The following is a 23,872-nucleotide window of genomic DNA, read 5'->3' as shown; positions in this document are numbered from 1 at the left end:
AGCCACGCAAGGAGCAAAGTCTGCCCTTTGAAGACAGCGAGGAGGGGATTTAAAATGTGGAGACCAAAGGAGGAGGGAGGAAAGGAAGGATTCTGGTAGGACCGCCAGTATTTACATTAAATTGCATGGCCTGGACACAGGGCATCTCTGTGCTCCCAACCCACTGCTCAAAACCACCACAATGCTGCCTGCCCCAGCACAAAAACTTCAAAAAATCCTTTCCTTTGCAAAAGAGCAAATTATTTTTCTTCTCCTGCTCCCTGTCCTCAGCGCAGGGAGACCAGAGAGCAGAGTCTCAGCCTCCCCATGAGGATCCACTCCCCCATTACAAACAGCCTCTGCCGTGCTGCCAGAGCTCCCAGCACCTCAGCACCACTGCAGCAGGCATTTCTGCACCTAAACAAGCAGAGAAATAGGAGAAAGTCTACAGCTGATAAGACAGTGTAAATACCATGACAAATAGGAAAATTATGATGTCCCATTCAGGTTCTGATGAGTATAAACCTGTATCCACACATACAACTGAGAAACAGCATTGTCAGCAGTATGTAAAATGCTCACGTACGCAGCAACGCTTCAATTAACAGAGGTATAAGAACACAGATGAATACAACATCTGGACATACACAACAATTACTTGGCAATTTCACAGTTTCTGTAAAATCTATTCCACTCGCAAAAGGCCTGCAGGATAATTAAAAGGGCCAAGACTGAACTCTGAACCACAAACACTGCAGTGCCCCAGGGAGTGTCTATCCACTGAGACTTTCGGTGAAAAATTTAATTGTACTCAACGAAAAAGAATCAATCAAGCAGCAAACGACAACTTCAGTGCAGTAAGCTGAGGGCGGAGGATTCCGTGTCACTTGGAAACGTGACACTTTGCAGTGGTGGGCCAGTAAAGATAATTCTCCCTAAATAACCTGTAGGATCTATATACTGCATAAAGCAGCCAAGGGAATAGAGGCAAGTGTTTTGAAGTTGGAGGTTCAGATAAATCATTTAGATCACGGAATACGAAACAAGCATGCAAAGAAAGCTGTGGAGCTGTCAGCTCACAGCAGCAAGACAAAGGTGGGAAAGCCATGGGCTGCTAGGATCAGCGGTCTTCCCATTTTTTATTATTTCTTATTCACGACTCACCAGCGACTTGTCTGGATGAAAATCTAGGATCCACAGGTACAGTAAAGTACCAGCTGCCTTTTGCATTTATTCATCCTGCGATAAATCACTGACATCAAATCTGAGGTTCTCAAAGTCTTGCTTTCACTTAAAAACACGTTAGACACGGGCCCATACTCAGACAGGCTTTTCTCAAGAGGGAAGAGATTTTTAAATACCAAGCTATGAGTGCTCTGCTGAGATCATAATCTGAAGCACAGTGTCTTTTGGAAGCAGGTGAACTGAGTCTGCATCAGAAATGCCAGTTAGTGTTCAAATGAGTATTTTTTAAATACGTATTTCCCTTCCCCCCTTTTTCTGTGTACAAAAGCAAGTTCCATGGCCTTTAAAAATACCGTATGACTGCTCCGCTATTTTGCAAACATCAGCTTTGCCAGTGCTTGCCAATGTGCTGAAAACTAAGTACATGTACTACCCATCTCATTCATTTATCCCCCAGAAGAACTTAGAAAAGAAAACTTATAGCTGAAGGCTAACCAAGGAAGAGACATGAGTATCATTTTGAAAAGGTTTCTTTGAAAGAGGTATAAGAGCAGTCCATGTTCAGGACCAACAGCAACATCTGAAGGTTTTGGAAAAAAATAGTTATCTGTTCATGAACTTCTCATTTATACCATCACCTGAAAATTCTTCTCAGAATAAAACACAGTAGCATCAAAAGCAACCTTCTTCGATCATCCATCATGGCCTCAGAAAATCCACCTTCACTACATTGTTTTGAATTATTGTTATTTTTTGAATAATAAGCACAGAAGTCAAGAAATGGTAATTTGAGATAAATTAATAAACAACCTAAGTCAGGACGAAAATACTATTGGTGTTCCTATTAATCTGTAATATCTATATGCATCTATTGAAAAATATATACTTATGCGTTGGGAGAGATATGTATCCCCCCTAGACATAGCTCATTTATAAGTAAAACATTCCCTGATTTTCCAGCAGTGCTACTCATACTAAATGCAGCGCTCAGCATTAGAACTCCAATCTGTCACATCCTTAAAAACGATCCTTGGCCAAAACTGGCTCAGGACCAGACTGGGCAGAGAAAGATGTCACGTAGTTTAAATATTGAAGGCCTGGGTTAAAGGAACCGTTAATCTAAAGCAGCTGTTCAGCTACCATGCTACCATAATATCCAACACAAAAAGTGTTTTGGGGGGCTTTGTTCGTTCTTTTACGTGCCTTCAACCAAAAATCTTACTCTGGTAAAATGCCAGAATTATTTGTTTGCTCTCATGCTCTAAGGGGAACAAAAAAAAAATGGCCAAGTTTTCTATTAATCTGAAAATCACTGATAACATTTGTAGCACAAAGTATTTTTCAGTTGAAATAGCAGAATTTGGTTGCAGGAATCACTCATGTACTTCCATGCATATACTGTGCAGATAGTTTATCTTTTACCATGCTAATTATTAAGAGATTTATCCAGTAGCATTTATCCTGAAGCAACTTCTACTTTAATTTTCAACTTATTTGTGTTGTGTTTTTTATACAGTAAACATATTTGCATCAGACACTTCTAGCCTCAGAGACATAGCAGATGTTTTCTTCTGTGCTTTATGGAAAGCAAATACTTGGATTTTGTAATGTATTTCCATTTGCATCTTTCTTTTTCCTCTCTTCTTTGATAATTGCAATACACTGCTCCATTATACTTTTGAAAGTATAAGCGATGTCTGAATTAACGATTACAGAAGATGGATTTGCAAAACATGCAGTCTTCAGAAAGAAAAATGAATGCTAATTAAGACAATGTAAAATTATCAGGCCACCATTTTACTAACATCCATATTAATTATAGATATAATTATATTAATGTCACCATATAAAAATAGCGGCTGAGGAACAATATGTCTCATCTTACCACTAATTAAGTAGCGTATTTCACCCGACACATTGCAGGGCGCGACAGGAGAGCCCCTTGCCGAGAGCCCAGCCTTCCAGCACCGTAAGCGCTATGGAGGTGCCGCGGGCACGCGGGGCACGCTGGTGCTGTGCAGGCGTTGGGCCTGGCGGCAGCGTGCTGCGCCACCACGGCGCCAGGAGCCAGGGAGAGAGGCCTCTTTACTCCCCATTGCTTACGGACCCACGAGCAGCCGGCTATGGTGCCTTTTTAGCGGGTTGCAATGTGTTTACCAACAGGCAGGCTGCGCAGGGGCCAGCACCTGCCCGTCCTGGCGCGCGGCCTGCTCCCGCTGGTGGCAGCGGTGAGGGGCTCCCAGCCCTCGCGCCCCCTTTCCATAGTACGGGCTCCTTGAATTCTTCCTTATGTGCAGGCATGGACTCAGTCAGCCCTGTTCATATTGAGCAGCACTGTATTTGACAAAAAGCATGCATTACGCCACCCGTTCTTTATTAAGAGAACTACTTTCAGTAGCGATGCGTGACAGCCCGACAGAGCCAGGCGGGAACTGGGGAAGCTGTGAGGGCTGGCTGGGGGGCCCTCGCTGCCTGACGGCTTAATCCTCATCACGTCTACGCAAGCCCCCAGTATGACCGAAGTAGACATTAATAAAGATAAACAAGAGGTAAAAGATGATTTTGGAACAGTTTGTATCTCCATCACTCTTGTTAAGGAAATCTGAGATGGCGAGAGAGAGAGCCCTGGTGCAGGAACCAGTAGGAACCGTCACGATGGAAGAGAAGGCTTGGTGCCTGAATTAGTCCTTTCCCTAATGGTAAAACCCTTCTTTTGCCCCTGCAATATCTCCAGAGTCACAACCCACAAAAAACTCTCACAACTGATATAGTAATTTTCTATATAGATACACAGAGAAAATTTCTCTCTCTTCTGCTTTTTATGAAGCTGCTCCAAACGAAAAGGAACCATATATTTTTCACCAACACCTTGACTTAATAAAGCTTACAATCCTGATATAGACAGATTTATTGCTTATTAGCAACAGCATGTTTTACAGGAGTCAGCTTATGTTTTTTTATTTCATTTATACCCTTTATTAATATGTTTCCATACAGCAAGCTGGGGGGCAGATGTAAGCCCTATAAAGCCAAACCCCACTAAAGCCTACATTTGGGACTAAGACGCTGGCCAGTCTGAGCTGCCAGAGGTGCCTGAAGTACCACTTACCATCTTATTACTTTTTCAAAGTGTCCCCCTCAATAAAAGTCTGAGAAAAGAATTCATTTGTTCGATGCTTATAAAGCGCCAAGCAACACTATTAGCTGGACATCCATCAGTCGAGTAATCAATACAAATTTGTCGCTGTTTATATATATACACCCACATATATATTGTCCTTTCCCATTCCTTAGTTGACATTTTATTTGGAAAACAATTAGCTAGTGTATTTTGTCAACTCATAAGAAGTCCCATGTTGAGAACACTGTTCATAAACTTTTAGTTTATACTGTATTATGTGGAACTAAATGTGGCAGATGCATCTGTGAAATCAAGGAAGAAGTCTGTTGAGCACTAAACACAGTTGTAGACCTGACATAACCAAGTACAGAAAAATCTAATTTATTCTGACAACCATTTTAATTATCTACAGAGGTCCCAAAGGTAAATTTTGATTTCACCTTTCATAATTGATTTAAAATATTCCATTAAAAGCTGCAAAGAAAGCACTTTTCCTGTCCTCGAATTGTTTACACATTAAACACCAAAAGTCACCTTACTAAAACACGCAAATTCATGCTGACGGCACTACCGTCCAAGAAAGATCCAGGACTCTGACAGTTACATTGCCTCTTATGTCACTTTGGGGAGAAAAGATTTAGATATTTTGCCCATTCACTTGAAATTTTGTCTTTATCAAGTCTAATCACACGAACCACCTCCTCAGAAGCTGGGCACTGCTGGGCACTGGTCAGACAGGAGGCTAACTTCGTCCAGAAGTGCAATTTCTGCTTTGGGGCAGACGCGCTTCTTCAGCGAGCCAGCCCTTCCTCTGGAGTCCTTGGGATTGGATGGATCCAGCCCTATTTTAATTCCAGATGATGTAAGCAGCAGGCTTTAGTCTTTGGTACCTTAACGGTACCTGATATCCGAACAACCACCAAACCAACCCACCCAGGCAGTTGTGTCCCATCAGGAAGGCATAAACCTAACCTCACTGCTGTCTGTGGGGCTGCTCCTACGCTTGGAAGTAGTGATAGCTTTTATCCCTAAAAAACAGGTTAGGTGATGATCCTCAGTGGCATGAAAGCAACTCATCTCATCCCACAGACAGTCACCTGCAGCAGCCAGTGGTACCAACACCGCCAAGCCAGGATCGACTTGTTCACATGGGAAAGCTCATACAAAAATTATTCCGCTGCTCCCTCTGCCTCCAGCCACCAGTGCCAAGAATTCATTTATCCTGGTGCTCAGGCCCACAGACCAAGACAACACTGTAATTACCACCAGCTATCATAGCCTGAAATCAGTAGTTGCAGCTACATTAAATGGTCCGAGCACGAAAGAATGAATAAAATTGCAGAAATGAGTGCTGGCTGGCAGCGCCTACTGGAGACAGGGACAGCCACAGAAGAGCTGTGCCGCAGGAAACAGCTTCCCAGGTTGCTAAGGAACTGGCTTTGTGTCAGATTCAGAAGATGGCACTGGGAAAACACACGTGGAATCACCCCTTTGTGTGAGCGGCAAACACAGCTTCCTGATATCAAGCCCTTTGTCCTCCACGAGGGAATCTTTTGTCCTTTCTTAACCACTGTTACTGCACAGGGGTTTCAAGTGCATTCAGCAGTTTGCACAAAAACCGCAACAAAAGCTGACTTCTGGCTCCACGGCGGTGGCAGGGCTGTGGCTGGCTTGTTTGTTTTGTTGGTTTGGTTTTGTTTCTCAGGCTGCTGTCACTTCATAATGGATGGCTTCCTACACATCTGCAACAAAAGCTGTTAGTGCAAAGCATTTCTCAGAGCCTTTCTGAAGCATCTCTCCCCCTTCCTCCCGAGAAGCAGCACCACACTGAATTCATGCTTCCTAGCAGGTACAGCCAATGCTCCTATCCTGCACCTTAGCTACCCAGGCTTCATTGCTGCGATTTTATACATCCACTGCTAGTTTTCCTCCATTCCCTGGGGACTATTTCTGCCAATTTAAAGAAGAAGCAATTCAGTTTTTACGTAGACTCTAAAAATAAGTCAGTATTCTCATTCTGACTGCGTTAAACAAAAGATGCTGTTATTTAACAGCCAGGCACTGCTCCTTTGTTCCCTATTAATCATAGTTATTATGATTGTGCTGGAGATCACCGAGAGCTCTGCTGTGCTGCACCCTGAGCAAATCCAGAGTGTCAGACAGTTCCTGCCCAGAGGTTTATAACATCAATACATAAGAATGATGTAAAGTCTGCAAGGGAATCATATATCAGCAAAATGCACTAGCCAAATATCAGAAATAATTAGTTTTGCTCACGACGGTTTTGTTTAGAGGATGAAAAGCTACACATAGATCAAGATCAGGGAAAACAGGAGATTGCCAAAGGTGAGAAAGGCAGGAAAAGCAAAGAAGGGCTGGCTAAGCTACCTCCCGGTACCCATTTAAGAAACCTAGCATTTATTTAAGATATTACAATTAAGAAATGAAATCAAAGCACTCCACTCATGAAACCTCTCATGGGCGCTGTGTTTATGCATCCAGCGCTCCCTGTACGGACGGGCTGCAGCCGACTGGTTTGAGACCAGCTGCAGAACACTACCAGCAGCACGAAGGAGCGCCCAGCTGTCACCGAGCTCAGTGTTTTGTTCTGTTGCACCCTGTGCCCGAAGTGCTGTTAGGTGCACTGCTGAATGGCTGCAGCCATTGATAAATTATCTACATAAAAACGTGAAGTATGGCTGCTGTGTTTCAGTGTTTCCGATGGCCAAAGCAGGAGCTTTCACCAGAAGGCTTATGCTCGGGGTTCGAGGTGCCCCTGCCCACTGCTGGCACAGTTGTCCGCACTGCAAACATCTCTGCCTGACGCCCTCAGGAGGGAGGATCGCTGTGTAAGGGCAGCCTCGAGAGTCAGGCAGCTCACATGCTTCTACCTATCCTCAGCAACAAGCAATCTACCACAGCATACAAATAAATCCTTCCAGAGGGAGATTTTACGAAAAATCTTCTACATACTGCTACACAAAGTGCTCACGTTTGAGAGGCATTTGAAAATTTATACGTTTACTGTGAATGGGGAAAAAATGAAAAATCTATGAAAAACCTACGGAACAGAACAGTTTCTGAAAGACTCATTACTTAGAGCTAACTGGGCAAAAAAAACCTCTAACAAGCGTGGGCTTTTGTCTTTGGTTTTTTTAATTGTCAGTGAGTACTGAGCCTGAACTTTCTGTATGAAGCACTGCCAGAAGGCAGTGGTGCTCGCCTTGCCTGCTTACTAAACCCTATAAAACACCAGACTCCTTCTGATGGCAGCCTGCAGCAGCTGCCCCAGACACGGTACCACTGAGCAAACTCCCGGTGGATGCAATTCCCCACTCACTCAAAACGGATCTGGATAAAATGCTCCCCATTTGCATGGAAAAATGGCAAAAATCCCCCCAGACCGTCACTTCAGTGGGGCTTTGGTTGATGTGAAGCTTCTTGTTAAGGGAAATGCAGGACGGTGGGGACTCGTTTGTGGCTTTGTCTGCTCTTCAGAAGGGGAGGGAACGGTGCCACGGCCCCTCGCTGCCCGGCACAGCCTGGACACACATGGGGGAACCCACGTGGGAACCCGTGGGGGAACTTATGGGGGAACCTGCAGGGAAACCCGTGTGGGAACCTGGGAGGGAACCTGCGGGGAAACCCATTTAGGAACCTGCATGGGAACCTGTGTAGGAACCCACGGGTAAACCTGCGTGGGAACCCACGTGGAAACCCATATGAGAACCCACATGGCCCCGGTGCCCTGGGCCGTGCGGGATGGCGGCGTCTGGCGGCGGCTGTGCGCAGCGCCCCGAACATCCACGGGAGGAGATGCCATTGCCATGGCAACGCAGTAAAGGACTAACATCGCCCCGTCGGGATGCTTGCAGGCAGGAAAAACAGAGGACTGTTTCGCCCAGTGCCAGGCCAGTGAATGGAATAAATTTCCTCTAAAATGCCACAAAGCCGGAACCTCACCAGGCGGGTGTGCACGCCCTCCGTGCTGGGAAAGTGACGCATCGATGCCCAAACCTAATTTTCTTGCCATGAAAGCCCTGTCCCACTGCAGCTGATTTGAAGACAGGATTTTGAGGACATTCGCATTTTCTTTCCATATAAAGCAGAGAAAACAGTTCTAAGGTCACATTTTACTGCATTAGATTTGCAGTGTTTATTTTAGAGACTCTCAGTAATCCTAACTCAGTTGTGACCCGGTGACTGAAATAGGGCCATCAGAAATGCCCATGCCAACATAACAAGGAATCCTCCACAGTTCTGTAATCTCAAAACGATTCCCAAATGAGGGGCCTCAGTCAATGTACGTCATTTTTCTTTATTTTTTTAAAGAAGTTCATATTTTTAGAATCTTATTATCCTCGAGTCCTTTAAACCACTTTGGGAGCCATGAGATATTTGCCTGTGCCTCCAGCTGGATAGCACACATGCATCTTGCTCGGCTCTAACGAGCTAGGTATTATTTTTGCTTCATTTTCATTCTGAAGCAGTTTTGTTCCTCAGCTATTTTTGTAACCGTACAGCCCCCCCGCCCCCAGCATTTACATGACTTAGCTCAGTTCTAATTTCTCATTATAACAGAAGTTAATAGAGATAACTTTTAATGGGGGTTGTGTATGAGCTCGAAAGGATGCATAATGTTCCGCATGTAGGTCAGGCACTCCTAGCAAAACCTCCACCAGATCACAGATAGTGCTCGTTGTTCACGCAAACACAGGGGAACAGTGTCCCTGGGTCCCTTCTGCAGGCGTACACAACCCATTTATCTGTGGATTCCGGCTGACGTGAGAAGTATAAAGGACACTGGACCTACAGAGTCAGCTATGACTCAGGGGTGAGTTATCTAGATTAGATCTAGATTCTTACCTGTTACATTGAAAAATGTATTTTCCCCCAACATCAACAAATAAACTAACATCCATGAGCAAATTTTTTACCGTTAGCATCTGTAAACTTTAAATATATTTCTTTGCCCTCTAAATAACAGGAATAAATTCAATGTCTTCACTTAGATACTTCTCTGGACCTATAAATGCAGGACCTATGGATGTGAACCGGTATGTTTTCAAAATGGGCAGCTGTTACTTGAAACAGTGGCTTTCTGAGTACCTTTAAAGTGCCTAAGAAGCTCAAAATCTCAGAAAGTTTGGAACTTCCATCACTATGTTTGCTAATTGCTGCAATTCTTTTTTTGTAGTGATGCAGCACTTCCATGCCTGAGCTGCGGTGCCCGAGGGCCCACGTGTCTCCAGCACGACCACATCACAGGTGCCCAGCACAAACCACCTGCCTGCAGCGACACGAGCGGCACTTGTTTCTGCAGAGGGAAAGGAATGCTGACAGGTGAAACTGCAGCTCCTGCATTACTCCAGGAGAATTCTAACCAGTTTTTCCAGATAACTATTTTGCCCGTGGTTACACAGCAGCAGATTGAAGCATTTACTATACAAAAACCACTTTTTTTAACATTTATTTCTCATTTCTTTTTTTACCTGATTTCCTCCCATGCCATGGCAGTTGAAGATGCCCACTTTCTCATTTTCCTTGCGGCCCATGTTGTCTAAGCACTGGTTGGTGTCAACATTCCTGATCTGAAAAAAAAAGAGATGAAATGTTCCGTAAAAAAGTACATCTCTAAATGCCATATTTGCACAGGAAAAAATTACATAACTGTAGGCTGCAGGAAAAGTACATTATCTATGCATTCAGCTATATGAATGCATTTCAACTTGCAATTGGTAAGCATGTCACACTCCCAAAAGAATATGAAATAATTACAAAAACCATAATGAGGTTTTAAATTACATAGTAAGTGAGAGGATGAACGGCATTCAAGCCGCATCTCATCCGGTGCCCTGTGCTGTTTTGTTAACAAGTGAAATATGCTTAACGATGCAAACGCAGTGGTTTGCCTAAGACACGAGTTTTTATTTCCTTCCAGCAGGGCCGAGCCTGTCCCCAGACAGACAAACTGAGTGTGAGCAGTGTCTCGGTGTCTCGTGTCTGACTCCTTCCGAGCAGGGGCTGCCGGGCAGCTTCTTGACTGAGCACCTTCTCCCTCCTCTGCTCTAACAAGTACGGTGCTGTCACCTACTGATACTGCCAATGTTCATCAATAAAATGTTCTTCTCAGAGCCCAGCCCTCCTGTAGGAGGGCTGCACAAACAGGGGGCCCTGCTCCTTGCCACTGCCAACAGCACGCGGCGATCTTCCTGCTAATGGGAGGAAGGTCAAGACACGTCTTGGGCCTCGGTGCTTTGGCAAAACTGGTGTGAAACTGTACTCTGAAACTACTTGCATGGCATTTAGCGCACGTCTCAATCATCTCCAGTTCCCAGCGCCACTTTCAGAGGCTTAACAGGCACGGCAGTGAATTGCGAAATAGTGCTCACGCGGCCGCTTCTTCCTTCACCTGCTCCAGCACTGTAATCGATCAGACCGAAATCGCACCGCCTTCTGCTGGGGAATAATCCCTCGAGGCTCGCGCTCTTCGTTGCTTGATCCCCCGAGAGAAGCCAGCAGCAGGGCTGTATGCCCTCGGGAGACTGCTGTGACCCACGGTTTCCAGCCCTGGGCTGCCAGCCGGTAACCCACCAACGGACCCCACCGCTGCCCATCAGCTCCCCAAACCCATGCCCCCGTAGCCGCAGTGGGGACGAACGAGCCAGCTCGTAAAGAAATAATCCTGGCAGTCAGCTCATTCGCCCAGCTGAGACTAGCAGGAATTTTCCTTGTTAAAAAGCATCACAAATCGGGGAATTGGACACTATTCCAATCCTGAACTGTGGGTAAACGAGAAAAATGCCTGAACTTCATCTTTGTTCACAACAAAGTGTGAAATGTTTGAAACATTCGTTTCACATGTTATGGAGCTACTTCAATTTTCTCAAACTCGTTTTCATGAAAAGCTGCAGTCAAGCCTCTTTTTCTTAAATCACCTTTTTGTAGAAATAGACAGTCAAGTGTTTTCATGACAAAGGTATTTTTTTTTGCAACCCCTTGATTCATTAAAGCAGAGGGCTAAAATGAAAAGTGACTTGAAAAGTCCTCTATGATTATTATGTCTCAGCTTTACAAAATAATTGTCTTGCATTTACTTTCTATTCACTTACAACGTGAAATGAGTAAAATACAAAAAAGCATATTCAGCATTCACCACATTTTGCCAAAAGCTTATGCCCTATCTGAGGCATATTTTTGTTCGTCTAGGAAATTCAAATCTAACGCAGTAACTGCATGTAGGTTATGTTCTAACTGAAGGGAAAATTTAGTTGCAAATGAAGACCTGGCAGCCTTCAGGATCTGCCTGGCAAGTCTCAGATGAAAAAGCTGCACCAGCTACCGAAGAACTTCAGTTCCGTACAGCTCCACACTGTGGAAATTTCATTTTAAATTTGTGCACTTAGTTTATAAAAGCAACAGTCATATTTCAATTCGCCGCTGGAAGAGAGGAAAACTACTCTGAGAATACACCTCAGATGTTTTTAAAATTCTCCATTACTGCTGATTAGGGGACTGGAGTTTTAGGTGTAAAAATCCACTTTACTGCTCAACTGGCAGTCGGCGGCTGCAACAGTCAAGCATGAGTTTTAATTCATAGATCCTGCCTGAATGCCTGTTTCCATAGAAACTGAGGCTGTGTTGTTAAAAATAAGGTGTTTTAATAACTATTGTATTACTTCCTCATACTTTTATTTTTCCAGTCTGACAATACTGTACAAATCCTTATTATTTGACACTTGTTAGATGAGTTCTTTCCTTGCTGTAAACCCATGTTTCACTTTATTTTGTCATAGTTAAACTCAAAACCCTACTGTGGCTTTTATTTTTCACTACAATTGCAAGTTTCAATAGCAAATTACTTTCCTGGATGCAATAAAGCCATTTGCTCCTTTGATTGCTATTCTATCAGTAGCTACCTTTAAATCAAAGCATTCAAGAGCTTTCAGAAGTCAGCTTAGATACAACTCAATAGAATATTTTTAACAGCAAATTATCTGAATTTTAAAGAGCCTTCGGTTCTTGGTAGTACTCAAATCATCAGATTATTAGGAATGCCTGTGATATTCAGCTCCAGGCAGCCTAGACAGAAAACATTGTATCAATGAACAACCACATTTCATTAAAAAAAAAAAAAGAGAAAAAGAAGGGGGGCAAAAAGAAGCTTACTTTCTATTCTACATATAAGTGATAAATGATGATGGAAAGCTTTTTCAACTATTCCACATTATTTAATCATTTGAAAACATTAATCACAAACCCTGTTTTTCCGATACGCAACTTAATTTAAAAGATGGATTTTTAATGGTGAACACTTCCATAACAGCAATACCCCCTTAAAAAAGATTTTGCATATATATAACCTGCTCAAAATAAAAGGTGAATAAGATCCAGAGAATGCACACAAGCACTTTAATTCTTTCTCCAAAGCCACTTCACCTTCCCAGTGATTCGCCACGTGCGTGGCACACTTACTGTTTAATTCAGCATAATAAATGAGTAATTCCTACCTCGCCAAGAGAGTAATAGCGCCTCGGGATCTGCGAGTCGGGGTAGATGTTTTCCAAGTACCACGAAAAGGGTTTACACTTCAGGTTTTCTCTTAGTGCTTTTCTGACCGACACGTCACCATAATCCACCTTAACGACACCTGAAATTGTTAAGAGACATGATCAAAGCGCGGTTCCTGCAAAGCTACAAAGAAGACATCACTGATCATTTTCTTTTTTTTTTTTTTTTTTTTTTTTAACAATTTCCTTCTTACCAAGGGCCATTTGCTGAAATTATAATACAGCACTGGGTGAATACATGCACTGCTGCTACACCACAGATATTTACAAGCATTAAATAATTAATTTAGCAAGATTGAAACTCTTGAAAAAATTACATTTTTTCTTTTTCCGATAATTTTCCAATCCAGAAAGCAAAGACCACTGAATTCCTTGATTCCTTTGTATCCCAAGACATTAATCATTTAGGACCAAAGTTCAGATGTATGTAATCCAAGAATTTCAGACCAAATAGTGATTAATTCAAGATCCCCTTTTAAAAAACGCTATACCCTGTTTACTCACTTTGATGCTCACAGAAAGAAAACCCTGTCCATGAACACCTTTACCCCCGTGGTCCATTAGCACGCTGGCTGAACTTTTCCAGCTCCCTCTCCCAGGACCCCGCCACTCCTCCTTGCAAGGTGCTGTGCCCCGATAACAAAGCGGGATCCCCAGCACCCTTCCTAGCAGCACCCTTCCTAGCACCCATCTCCGGGTGCCAGACCCGAGCCCAGCAGCATCCTGCTGCCACCAGCGAGGGGTGGTGCGAGGGCCACCAGTAGGAAACGTGGGGCACAGAGGGAGAAAACGTAGATGAAGAGTCAGGGAGAGGGGAAATCAGCTGGGAAGCCCTTAGGGGGGCGGCAGTCTGCGTGCTAATTTAGACCATATGGATTAGCAGAACATACGGTGCCGCTGAGACGACAGCAAGACAAGTCACGTACTTACCTGCTGGCGTGCGTGCGCCCAGGGAGGTGGAAATGCACGTGGGAGCACGCAGGCAGGGCTGCACGCCCCAGACACTGGAGATGGCACGAACGAGGTCAGACACGGCTGCATCGCGCACAAACACCCCCCTCTGACAGCCGGCGCGCACCAGCACTGCCCACAGCACTTGCAGCCCGCAGCGAGCCAGCTCGGCACCACGCCTTCCCAACAGCTCCTTAAAAAAGGGGCTAGAAGCTCGTTACGTGGAGAAGAAACCCATCAGGTGTACCCGTCCGGTGCCAAAGAAAGGCAACCAATATACTCAACTTCTTAACACTTTCTCGGAAGGGCATATGACAGGCAAATACCATCGCCATTCCCACCCTCCTAGCAGGCTGACTTGTGCAGGTCTGCGCATCTCTCGGAGGTTAACACACAAGTGAACCGGCAGCCTGCAACACCCCTCTCAAGGCCGACACGCTGCAGGAACAGGACAGCGAAGGAAGGAGCTCAGCACAAAGATACCAGCACAAAGGGCCAGTCTCCAGGTACCTCCACTGCTTCTTCAGCAGGGCTAGGCTTTTAGAAACAGTTCCTCAGCCTATTGGGCTTCACTTTGAACTATATTTAGCAAGGTATTTATTTTTACTTTAAAGAAGCACTCTGCACAGCTGCGGCGCATCCGGATTCAGCGCAGTGTTATTTTGGTTATAACACGACTGCTTACTGGTCCTCAGCCAGTTTTCAAGCCACAGTGATAGTGCTACATAGAAATAGTTTCAGATCAGAGTTTGAAAGGCACCACCAGATTTATACCTGAAATCTATGCTGCATTTCCATCATCTTCTACTTTCCATTTATCTATGGGATCTCATTTTGAAACCATTTTAGAGGTGAAACTTCAAGAATATCAGCATATTCTGCTAGGAAATCACGCCGTAATGCACAAGATGATAACCATCTCTAAAGAAATTCAGTACTCAACAGTAAAACCACTTATTGCTATTAACAAAAATTTAACTTACGCCACTCTTATCCATATTTAAATCATAGTAACTTACGGGACAGTGGAAAAGTGAAGACTTAAACTGGATTGTTAAACAAGTTTTGTCGGCAGGATTTCTGCAACTTGGACACATCTTTGTTTACAGAAAAAAGACTGTATTTACATTTTCTTATGTTTTCAGGATGAGCTTTTTTGGGAAGAGGGGAGTGGGGGCCTGTGAGTGCTGCCACTTGCAGAGGAAGAGAAGCGTGCTGCTGGCACGCGTGCTGCTCCGTCCTTACCTCTAATCAGGCTAATCTTCCTCGTGGGAGGGCACTGGAGGGGTTAGGAGAAAAGCAATATCTGAGTTGCATAGCGCTCTGTACTGTGGGGATCTGATGAAGCTGAACATGAGGAAAAAGGATATTAACACTGTTCTGCTCTGAGATCACAAACAACACAGCCTTCCCCCGTTGCACACGCACACTTTGATACGCTGGTTGTAAACCAAATCAGAAATGCTGCCCCTCAATGAAAAACCCTGTGGATTCACCAAACACCTTGTTTCTATTTGGCTTACATGGATTTCTAATTCCACAGTTGTTTCAGCCCTGGTGTTGCTGGAATAGAAAGCAATAAACCTTTTTCCACTCAATCTGACTCAGCTTCATACTTGAGTTTTCTGTAATTAAACAAATGGCAGCAAGACAAATTTTGGTTTTACACGTTAATGAAGCCTAGCAGTAAAGATTGGGAGCCCTTGGTGGCTTTGGCATACCCACCGCAGTGGGGCAGTTTTATCCCCAGGCTCTTACACCTGGGGATCCCACAAGACCTGGCCGTGTGCCCTGTGGTGGTGCCCGGCTCCCCAGCACACAGGCAGGAGTCGCCCCTTCCAAATGAAGCCCTCCCTTCCCTTCCTCTCCACAGGTTCCTATACCAAATGGAGAATACTCCCCACCACAACCCCGACGCGTTCTCCTTTCCCAAAGCCCCTTCATTACAGACATTCCTCGTCTTGCATGAGCCAGGCTGACTTGTTTAGGCAGCACTCGTTCACGCTGCATGATGCCAGCCCAAACGCTCCGCTCTTGCTTCCAGCAAGGACCTAATTTGTATAGATCTCCAGTAAACCTTCATAGCCCCTTCTGCTCGATTTAAACCAAGCTATTAGGAATCAATACCTATTCGGTGTCATTACTTGCTAAATAATCAGTGGGACTCAGAGGAAATATAAAAATAATTAATGACTAATAAGTCTGCTTACATTTAACTAAGAAAATGTAAGTGAAATGTTCTCGGATGCAAAAAAGAAACAAAACATCACAAGAAGCCAAAGGAAGTGTAATGTTGAAAAGCAAACCTCTCAGGAAAGAAGCAGGTTATATTAACAGGCCGGCTGATGCGCTTCAAGTGGAACAAATTGAGTGGCTGCAGAATTGCATTACACCTGCATTTTTTCCAATGGTCATGCCCTGTAAATTGGTATACAAGGACATAGTTTGGAAATTGGCTAAAGGTACCGTTTCTGCGTAACAAGCCATTTATTCATGATGATAAAGATGAAAACTATTCACTGGAATGAAGTACAAAGTTGCAGAACTGGAAATCATTTTCTTTATGTAAGAATAACCCTTAGAAAACTTAATCCAAATGAGGCTTTTGCTGTCTTTTGCTGCCTTGAAAAGCCTAAGAGAAAACATTTCACTGAATCAATATTCCAGAGCATTCAAATGGAGAGCAACGGACCAGAGGAGCCAGTCCAAGCATGTTAGGCTGTAGTTCAGATCTGAAAACCCGTGCTGCATTGCACAGCAGCAGCTCGCTATCTGCAGTGCCTCCCTTAAATGACAAAGCTAAGAACCGGGTCTACCTGCAAACTCCACAGCTGGCAATGCTTTTATTTGATGATGTTTGCTTTTTTACTACCAACATTGTACTTGGAATTGTATTATGTTTCACAGGGGTAAACACGGCCAAGTGCTAAATTAAGTCTGCAAAAGCAGGATGCCTGGGGCACGTTACAGAGAAGCACTGAGAACCCTCGCAAGTCATTTTGGAAAAACACCACTTTCTGCATCACTGTGGCTCAACCAGTGCCTGGGAGGACGCTTGTCTGCAGCATGCTCTGCTGCCTTTTCCTTTTCCCCACCGCCGCTTTGCTGGCGTCAGAGGAGCCGTTCGCCTCCTCCAGCTGCCCAGGGCGACAGCTGAACGCCAGGCAGCTCTGGCTGTGCTTTCCACACTGCTTATAACACAGCTCAGAAAATAGCACGTGATGTTGTACGCTTCCAAAATCCAGGGAATTCCGTTTTATACCTCTATCAAAAGCAGACGTTAATTGGTAACAAATGCATTTTCTAATTAGCCAAAACATTAATGAAGTTGGCTGGGGAACTCCTTGATGTCTTATTTATACTGCCAGAACAACACGCATAACTCACCAAAAAGTGAAACTACCAAGAAATGTGCTTACTCAAAAAGCAAAGCTAAAAAAACACAATACCAACAAAATGCCTCTCTCTGAAAAGGTCTTGCATCAATTTGTGAGCAATTTAAGATACATTGATGCAGCTGTTTCATACTCTCAAACACGGCATGCAATGAAGATTTTGAGGAAACCACTGCCACGGGCGGGCGGCCCGTGGCTACTTCCCACACCCCACAGGGGGACCAGGCTCCTGTCATCCTTGCACCTACTGTGCCACTGCTCCATCACCGACCCACTGTTTGCTTTCTTCTGCTCTTTTTCTACATTAGTAACTTGCTATTCTGGTGACTCTCGAACATGAAATGCTCTCTGAAGAACGTTATTATTTTTTGGACCATTACCTTTGATCGATTCCGGTGGCCGGGTGAGCTAACCAAGGCTCAAGGCTGAAGACGCGGCACTGGGAGTACACTCACCTGCCAGCAGCCCCACACAGGACACAAGGCAGAGCTTTTGCTCCTACAAGCAACGCTGGGGGCAAACCCGCTCCCAGAGCTGTGCAGCCTGCGGGCACACAGGAGGCACTGGGCTGGCCCAGCTGTCCTCAGCCCTCCCGCAGCCTCAGCATCTCCTCTCCCGTGTGTGCAAAAAACGTCTGTGTGTATGTACACAGACAAGTGTAATTTTTATGTGAGCAGTTTAGAAACGGGATAATGCTATAAAGAGAAGTATTGTGCAATGCAATTGCTTCTATTCAATATGATGTTTTTTTTTTTTTTTCAGGGAAGCTCAGTAAGCAAGGACTACTAATATGATTTGGGTCTTCAACATCAGTGTCTGCAAAATTAACAGGAAGAACAGAGTAAAGGTATTTTTTGATGCTGCAGCAGCCGTACTGCTGCTATCTGCATAAGGCCTGCACAAGGCACCTCAGGAGACATTCATGCATTTGGAGTCAAGGAACAGTTTTTTTGCTTATGAGGACCTACATTTACGTTTGCCTCGGGCAGAATTACTGCCTAGCCTACAGCCACGCCTGACTGACCAGGAGGATTTCCATCCCTGGCGCACGATGCGTGCAGCCCTACAGCTGCAGTGACTGGAAGATGAGGTCGAGCAAAGAACCCAGAGAGCCCCTTTGGTAATTGTGATGCTAGAGGAGTTGTAATATTTTTTGTACTTGCTTCCTTTTTTCTTCCCCCATTATTTTTACTCTGAGCAGGCTCAGGGCCCAGGCAGGCAGGCTCAGGGTGAGGTGGCACCACTCGTCCCACGAAGCTCTCCCCGACGGCTCCATCCCTGTGCCAGCACAGACTGGAGCCAGCACGTGGTGCGTGAGGGCAGCGTGCACCTCTCCCTTCGGCACCGTGACGCCACGGGTCGAATGAACTTATTTTGGAGTGACTGCACTCGCAGCTCTGGCAGTCCTTTAGCACTAAAATGCTAAATCGGTAAGGGAAGAGTGAAAATGTTTATCAAGAGCTCTTACTTGCTAAATTGATACAGTCATTATCAACCTAATTATACAATTACACTTGAAAGGAGGATTGCACATCATCTGCTGAGTAAATCTCGGTAAAACACAAGCACTTATCTTGTAATCCCAAATTAAAACTTTAAAATACTATATTTAAATTCTCTATAATGCCTTAAATAAAGTGCATGAAAAATAATGTAACTTTGCATTTTAGCCTTAATAGACTAGCTAGTATTTGGGAATTGAATACTAACTGATTATTAAGACGATAAGTGGTTTAGCAATGCAGTGAGTGCACAGAGAAACCAAACTATTATGTGCATTATCTTTTTCAGCTGACTGTGCAAATGCAGGCCTATTCTGAGCATATAATTATTTCCGTTCAATGATTAGATACAGTATTTTAATGCATAAATTGACATAACTGCCTACATTTAGAAATACGCAGGCTGAGTGGAATGAGATATGCTGGAACAGCTAGAAAAAGAAGTAAGTAATGCTGCTAGGAATACTATGGCAGGTAACCGGAGCAAGCTGAGGAGGCACATACGTGCAAATCTATTTGGGTATACACCTAAATATTTAGGTGTCTCGGAAACAATAAAATAAGATGTACATTTTGCATATGAGGAAGAAAGACGTTGGTAGTAGCAAAGAACTATCCAGAGTGTAACCTTGCACCCTTGACTTACATCAGTTACACTGATACTTTAATGCGAAACACTGAAAATAACAGAAAACTGACTACTAAATATACTAATAGTGATGTGTTAGTATTAAGCTAGTAGTTTTTTCATTAGAGATGCCAAGGAGAGATTGATATGGAGGGACAGTGTGAGAACTGGTGAAAACAGATGAATACGCCGCACCTTGCTTCGCCACTTGGTGCTGCGTTTGGGCACATTCTGCCTTCCTGGCACGAGGTCAGCCATCCTGCTTTGTGGGTACTTTGTATTCCAAAGGAGGCAGGAAAGAGCATTTTTTGCATTCAGAAAACGGCACGGATTTGTACTGATTTAGGAGGAAAGTCTCCTCTGCAGGCTCAATCAGCCGGCACCATTTTAACCTCACCATAAATGAAGCGGGTCTCAGAGTACCGCTGACAGCGATTTGAACGTGGGCCATATGTACGCAGCAACTCCACTGTTTTTCAGAACAACTTAATCTATTTTCTTCTTCTCTAAGAAAGGGATTTCCTTTAATCCCATTTGAAGTGTATCTAGTATTTCTGAGATATTTTTTTTAACTCTCCTGAATTGAGCTCTTACAGTTTTAGGCTGTAATCACTCTGCAGACTCATAGTTAGGCTCCTGCCAAGTAAAATTCAAAGCTCCTTGTCAAATGCAGTATTTCCACTAAAACAAAAAGTGCTCCGTACTACGGCTACATTTTGGGACCTTTCAACCCGATGCCAGCTTCCCTGAGCAGTCACTGCCCGCTGCCAAGCCGGCAGTGCCAGGACAAGTGTGCTGCTCCCCCCGGCACCGAGGCCCCACCTCACTCCCTGCTACCTGCTTTCTGAGCCTCTGCCAGCATCGCCCTGCCTGTCCTTACAGCTCCCCGCCCTATTGCTTTCTTCAAGGAAGACATCTCTCTTGCCTTTTAGAACCAATGTATAACAGCACGAAAAAAAAAGAACTTCCTTCCCTAAGCACACAATGCATCTGTCCTTGCACATATATAAAAATGCACCATGTGACAAATTCAGCCTGTTTTTTCAGCCCAAGATATTTTGGACAAAATTTAACCCATAAGGTTTTTCAATGTGGTTTTTTTTTTCCTTAAATCTGTGTTGGTTATGTTAATAATTCTGGCTCCTAACTCACCTGAGCATGAGGCATGAATGAGCAGGCAACACATAGGATGGCCAAATTGAAGGGTAGCGGAAATAGAAGATTTTATTCTTATCCCCACATAGCTTCTACAAAGATAAGGGAAGGTAGCAGTTTTAAATATACGTAAGACCACAAAATATTTCAGATGGGCTCTTCTGTAGTGGAGTTAGCTGTATTTTTAATAGTAGACAGCCTCCAGAAAGCAATTCATAACTTGATTAATCAAGACTTTTACCTCCAACTATAATTACCAGGTGTGCACCCTCATTATGCCGAGAGATATATTTAACACAATGCCACTGTGAGCAACCATTGGTTCCTCTTTCTCCTAGTACATAATCTGTAAATTCAAATGAACCAGGTCCCAGAGGAGAGCTGGGGAGATGAGTGTGTGCTGATAGATAATAGCTTCAGAGACCTAATTACTAAAATGCAACTTGCTTTGTTCTCTACCAGAATTATCTGGAGATCTGTATATTTCAGATTAATAACCTAAAGGAAACATATGTCGGACAAAAGGATAAAAAAGAAGTTCAACAATATTGTGAACAATTTCTGACATTTTGCAATTACCTGTAAAAAATTTACTATTTTTATATTTTTTTTAATTAAAATGTTATCCTTTTTTTAATTTCATAAAATACACTTCTTCTTTATTTGCTTCTTAATCCTGAAAAACATGATCATATTTTGAGAATTTATAAATTACATTCTTAAATAACTTTAAAAAAATCTGAAAATATGAAGGACAGAAATACTGAAATTCCTTCCAGTCACTGAAATAGCAGTAGCCATTAAGTTTTGAATTAAACAAATCTTGTCCTGCCAACATCACCGTATGACTGACCTAATTTCACTCTTCTCTTCTAATAAAATTTTGTAGGTTCTCTGTTTGAATTTTTTATCGAAATCTTGTGCAAATATGCAAATGCACAACTGCGCAGAGAGAGAGGACATTGAGCAGCACCAAATTTCTGCTGCTTTGTGCTCACTTCAGATGCAAATGGCAGTTTTCTTCATAGAAAGATAAGTTTCAGTTTAACAATAAATACAGAAAGTGTATTGGTATTTTGCCCTAACTTTTCTAAAAAAAAAGAAACGGTTTCATTAAAAATTGTTGTGAGAAAAAACAAGTATTTTTGTCCTGGATTGGCTCTACTGTTGTACCTACACCTGACGGTTGCAAGCAGTGCAGCAAGCAGTCCTGAGCAGCTGGCCACAGCTGAGCTCACGCATTTGGTGGGGGGATGTCTGTCCCACGGGATGCTTACCAGCAAGGAACATGCAAAAATACAGAGGAGGTTAAAAAGTAAAGTTCACCGGGTGGAATGGGGAGGACCTGGCAATCAGGGAACCACCAGGAACCACCAGGACAGCCAACGCACCGCACAACTCGGCCGGTGGGATAATCTCCCAGCCTGGCTCGGAGGGGAGATGAAGAGGGGTGATACGGTGATACTTCATGGGCTTGTGAGGGTCTCCTTGGTGACTGGGCCAGGGCTCTTCAAGGGATGCCCTGGCACAGTCCTAACACCATGCTGAAATCACCAGTTTCTGTAGGCACCTACATGTGCTGAGAACAAACCTGCCTCCCTCCCTCCTCAGGCAGCACGACCCCTGTGTACATCAAGGCTGGCCAGATAAGCCCCTTTGCTTTGTCTAATTGAGGCCTTATTTTTATCACCAGTAGCCGTATTCAGCAGCGAATGAAAGTGTTTTCTCTGCAGTACGCACACTTTCCAGCCCACGTCAGGATTTAGCCAGTTTCTTCAGGGTTTCAGTAGGCCAACTGAAGAAGAAATAGTGACCAACTGGAACAGGAAGAAAAGCCAACAGTCACCCTGCCTTGGTGGTGGACCAGGGGCCATGAACATCTCCTACCCACCATGACATACAACTGCCCAAACTCCTCCCTCGTACACGTGGGGCTGAAGAAAGGCACCCCAGGGCAGCACCGCCGCACGCAGAGGGCAGGAGGCCGCAGGCCTGCTCGAAGGAGGGGGACACAAGCTCGGCCTGGGCTGAACTCAATCTCCAAGCATCCTGGGTTTCAGATGCAATGTCCCCTTCCCACACAGTCCCACACCCCCCGCTGAAATGCTGCGGGCTGCTTTTAATTTTCCATCTTATTAGTTTCACATCTTTTCCCATGGAAACTGCATTTTTAGAGCCACCTCAGCACCCTACTGGCATAAAAAAAAAAAGGGCAAAGAAGCCCAGCCCTGTGCCATCCCTGGGGAAATGTTGACAGGGGAATTGACGGAGAAATGTCTTCCCCAGGTGGAGGGAGGAAAACGATGCCTCCTCCAGCAGCATCCCTTCCCGCAGACATTACTGCGGAAAGCGGTATTTGCAATGCTTGCTGTCCCCCTAGATGACAGGCTGCTGAAAAATGGTTCGTTAAAGATAGCCTTGCATTTATAGCTGTGCTTAGAAGCCTAAATTAAAATGGCCTACGGCAAGAACTGATCTTTTCAATGGGAAAAGGGATGTCTTTTCACTTCCAAAACCAGCTGATGAAATTCAGGCTGGGAAGCCTAATATTGGACAACCAAGTTAAAAAATGGTGCTGACAAGTCTCCCCCGCTGCTTGCTGAAACCTAGGAAATTGTAAAGGTAGCTGCAAAACTGGCTGTCCAAAGTCACTGCAGAAGCTCCTCTCTAATATAATAGAAAATAATCTGTTAGCCCTGTCTAGGACACGAGTTCTAATCGGGAAACTTCAAAATGCACATTTATTTGACCTCTTACACGGCAGGCGCTCTTCTAGACAGCGCTTCACAATGGCTTCTGTGGCCAAAGGTGTCTGCATCTTTCCAAACTTTCAAATTGGGCATTTCCTACCAGCCGAACAGCAGGATAGCAGTGAGTTCAGAAGATGACACATCGATATTTACCCCACTCCCAAACCCGGAGAGCATCCCCTCGGCTCCAGGACAAAAGACAGCCTCACCGAACCGTGCCCGCTCCAGCAGCCCTGTGCAGGCAGCTCCAGGTGGGCACCAGCAGCAGAAAGGATTATGGGCTTGACTTGTATCGCCCGGCACATTCCTCATATCCACTTCCGAAACTAAATCCCCTATTTAAACTACTTAAATCTACAGAGGGATGGCTTTGAGGGACAATTCATACGGCATTCTGCAATGTGCACGCTCTGATAGATGGAAATAGGTATTTCTTATCATCATTCCATGCAGCCCTTCCGTAACAATATATTCTGAAAATCAAATTTATATCTTTGCTTTCAACTGTCCCACATTTTTAAGCCCTCAGAGTGAGGTAATTCAGCCACCTGGCTTACAGAGTTCAGAAATCATATTTCTGGCAGTTTATATACTGCAGCTTATATACCACTTTTCATAGCATTGAAAAGCATTTAT

The 23,872-nt window shown here is 44.2% G+C and overlaps 1 protein-coding gene across 8 annotated transcripts in view; it reads right to left on the bottom strand.

The window, feature by feature from the left end:
- The window catches only part of LOC106043905 (polypeptide N-acetylgalactosaminyltransferase 13), a 122,325-nt gene that overhangs the window by 15,581 nt on the left and 82,872 nt on the right, over positions 1-23,872 (bottom strand). For all 8 annotated transcript variants that reach the window (XM_048081000.2, XM_066999164.1, XM_066999165.1 and 5 more), the window contains 2 exons: positions 12,796-12,935; positions 9,778-9,876 (listed from right to left, as the gene is read on the bottom strand). In XM_048081000.2, coding sequence (XP_047936957.1) covers positions 9,778-9,876; positions 12,796-12,935 — 239 coding nt within the window. The remainder of the gene's footprint in view (positions 1-9,777; positions 9,877-12,795; positions 12,936-23,872) is intronic.

The sequence above is a fragment of the Anser cygnoides genome, chromosome 6, assembly GCF_040182565.1.
Source record: "Anser cygnoides isolate HZ-2024a breed goose chromosome 6, Taihu_goose_T2T_genome, whole genome shotgun sequence".
Classification (NCBI taxonomy): domain Eukaryota; kingdom Metazoa; phylum Chordata; class Aves; order Anseriformes; family Anatidae; genus Anser; species Anser cygnoides.
The sequence above is the reverse complement of the archived record's forward strand: the minus strand, read 5'-3'. Positions and strand labels throughout refer to the sequence as shown.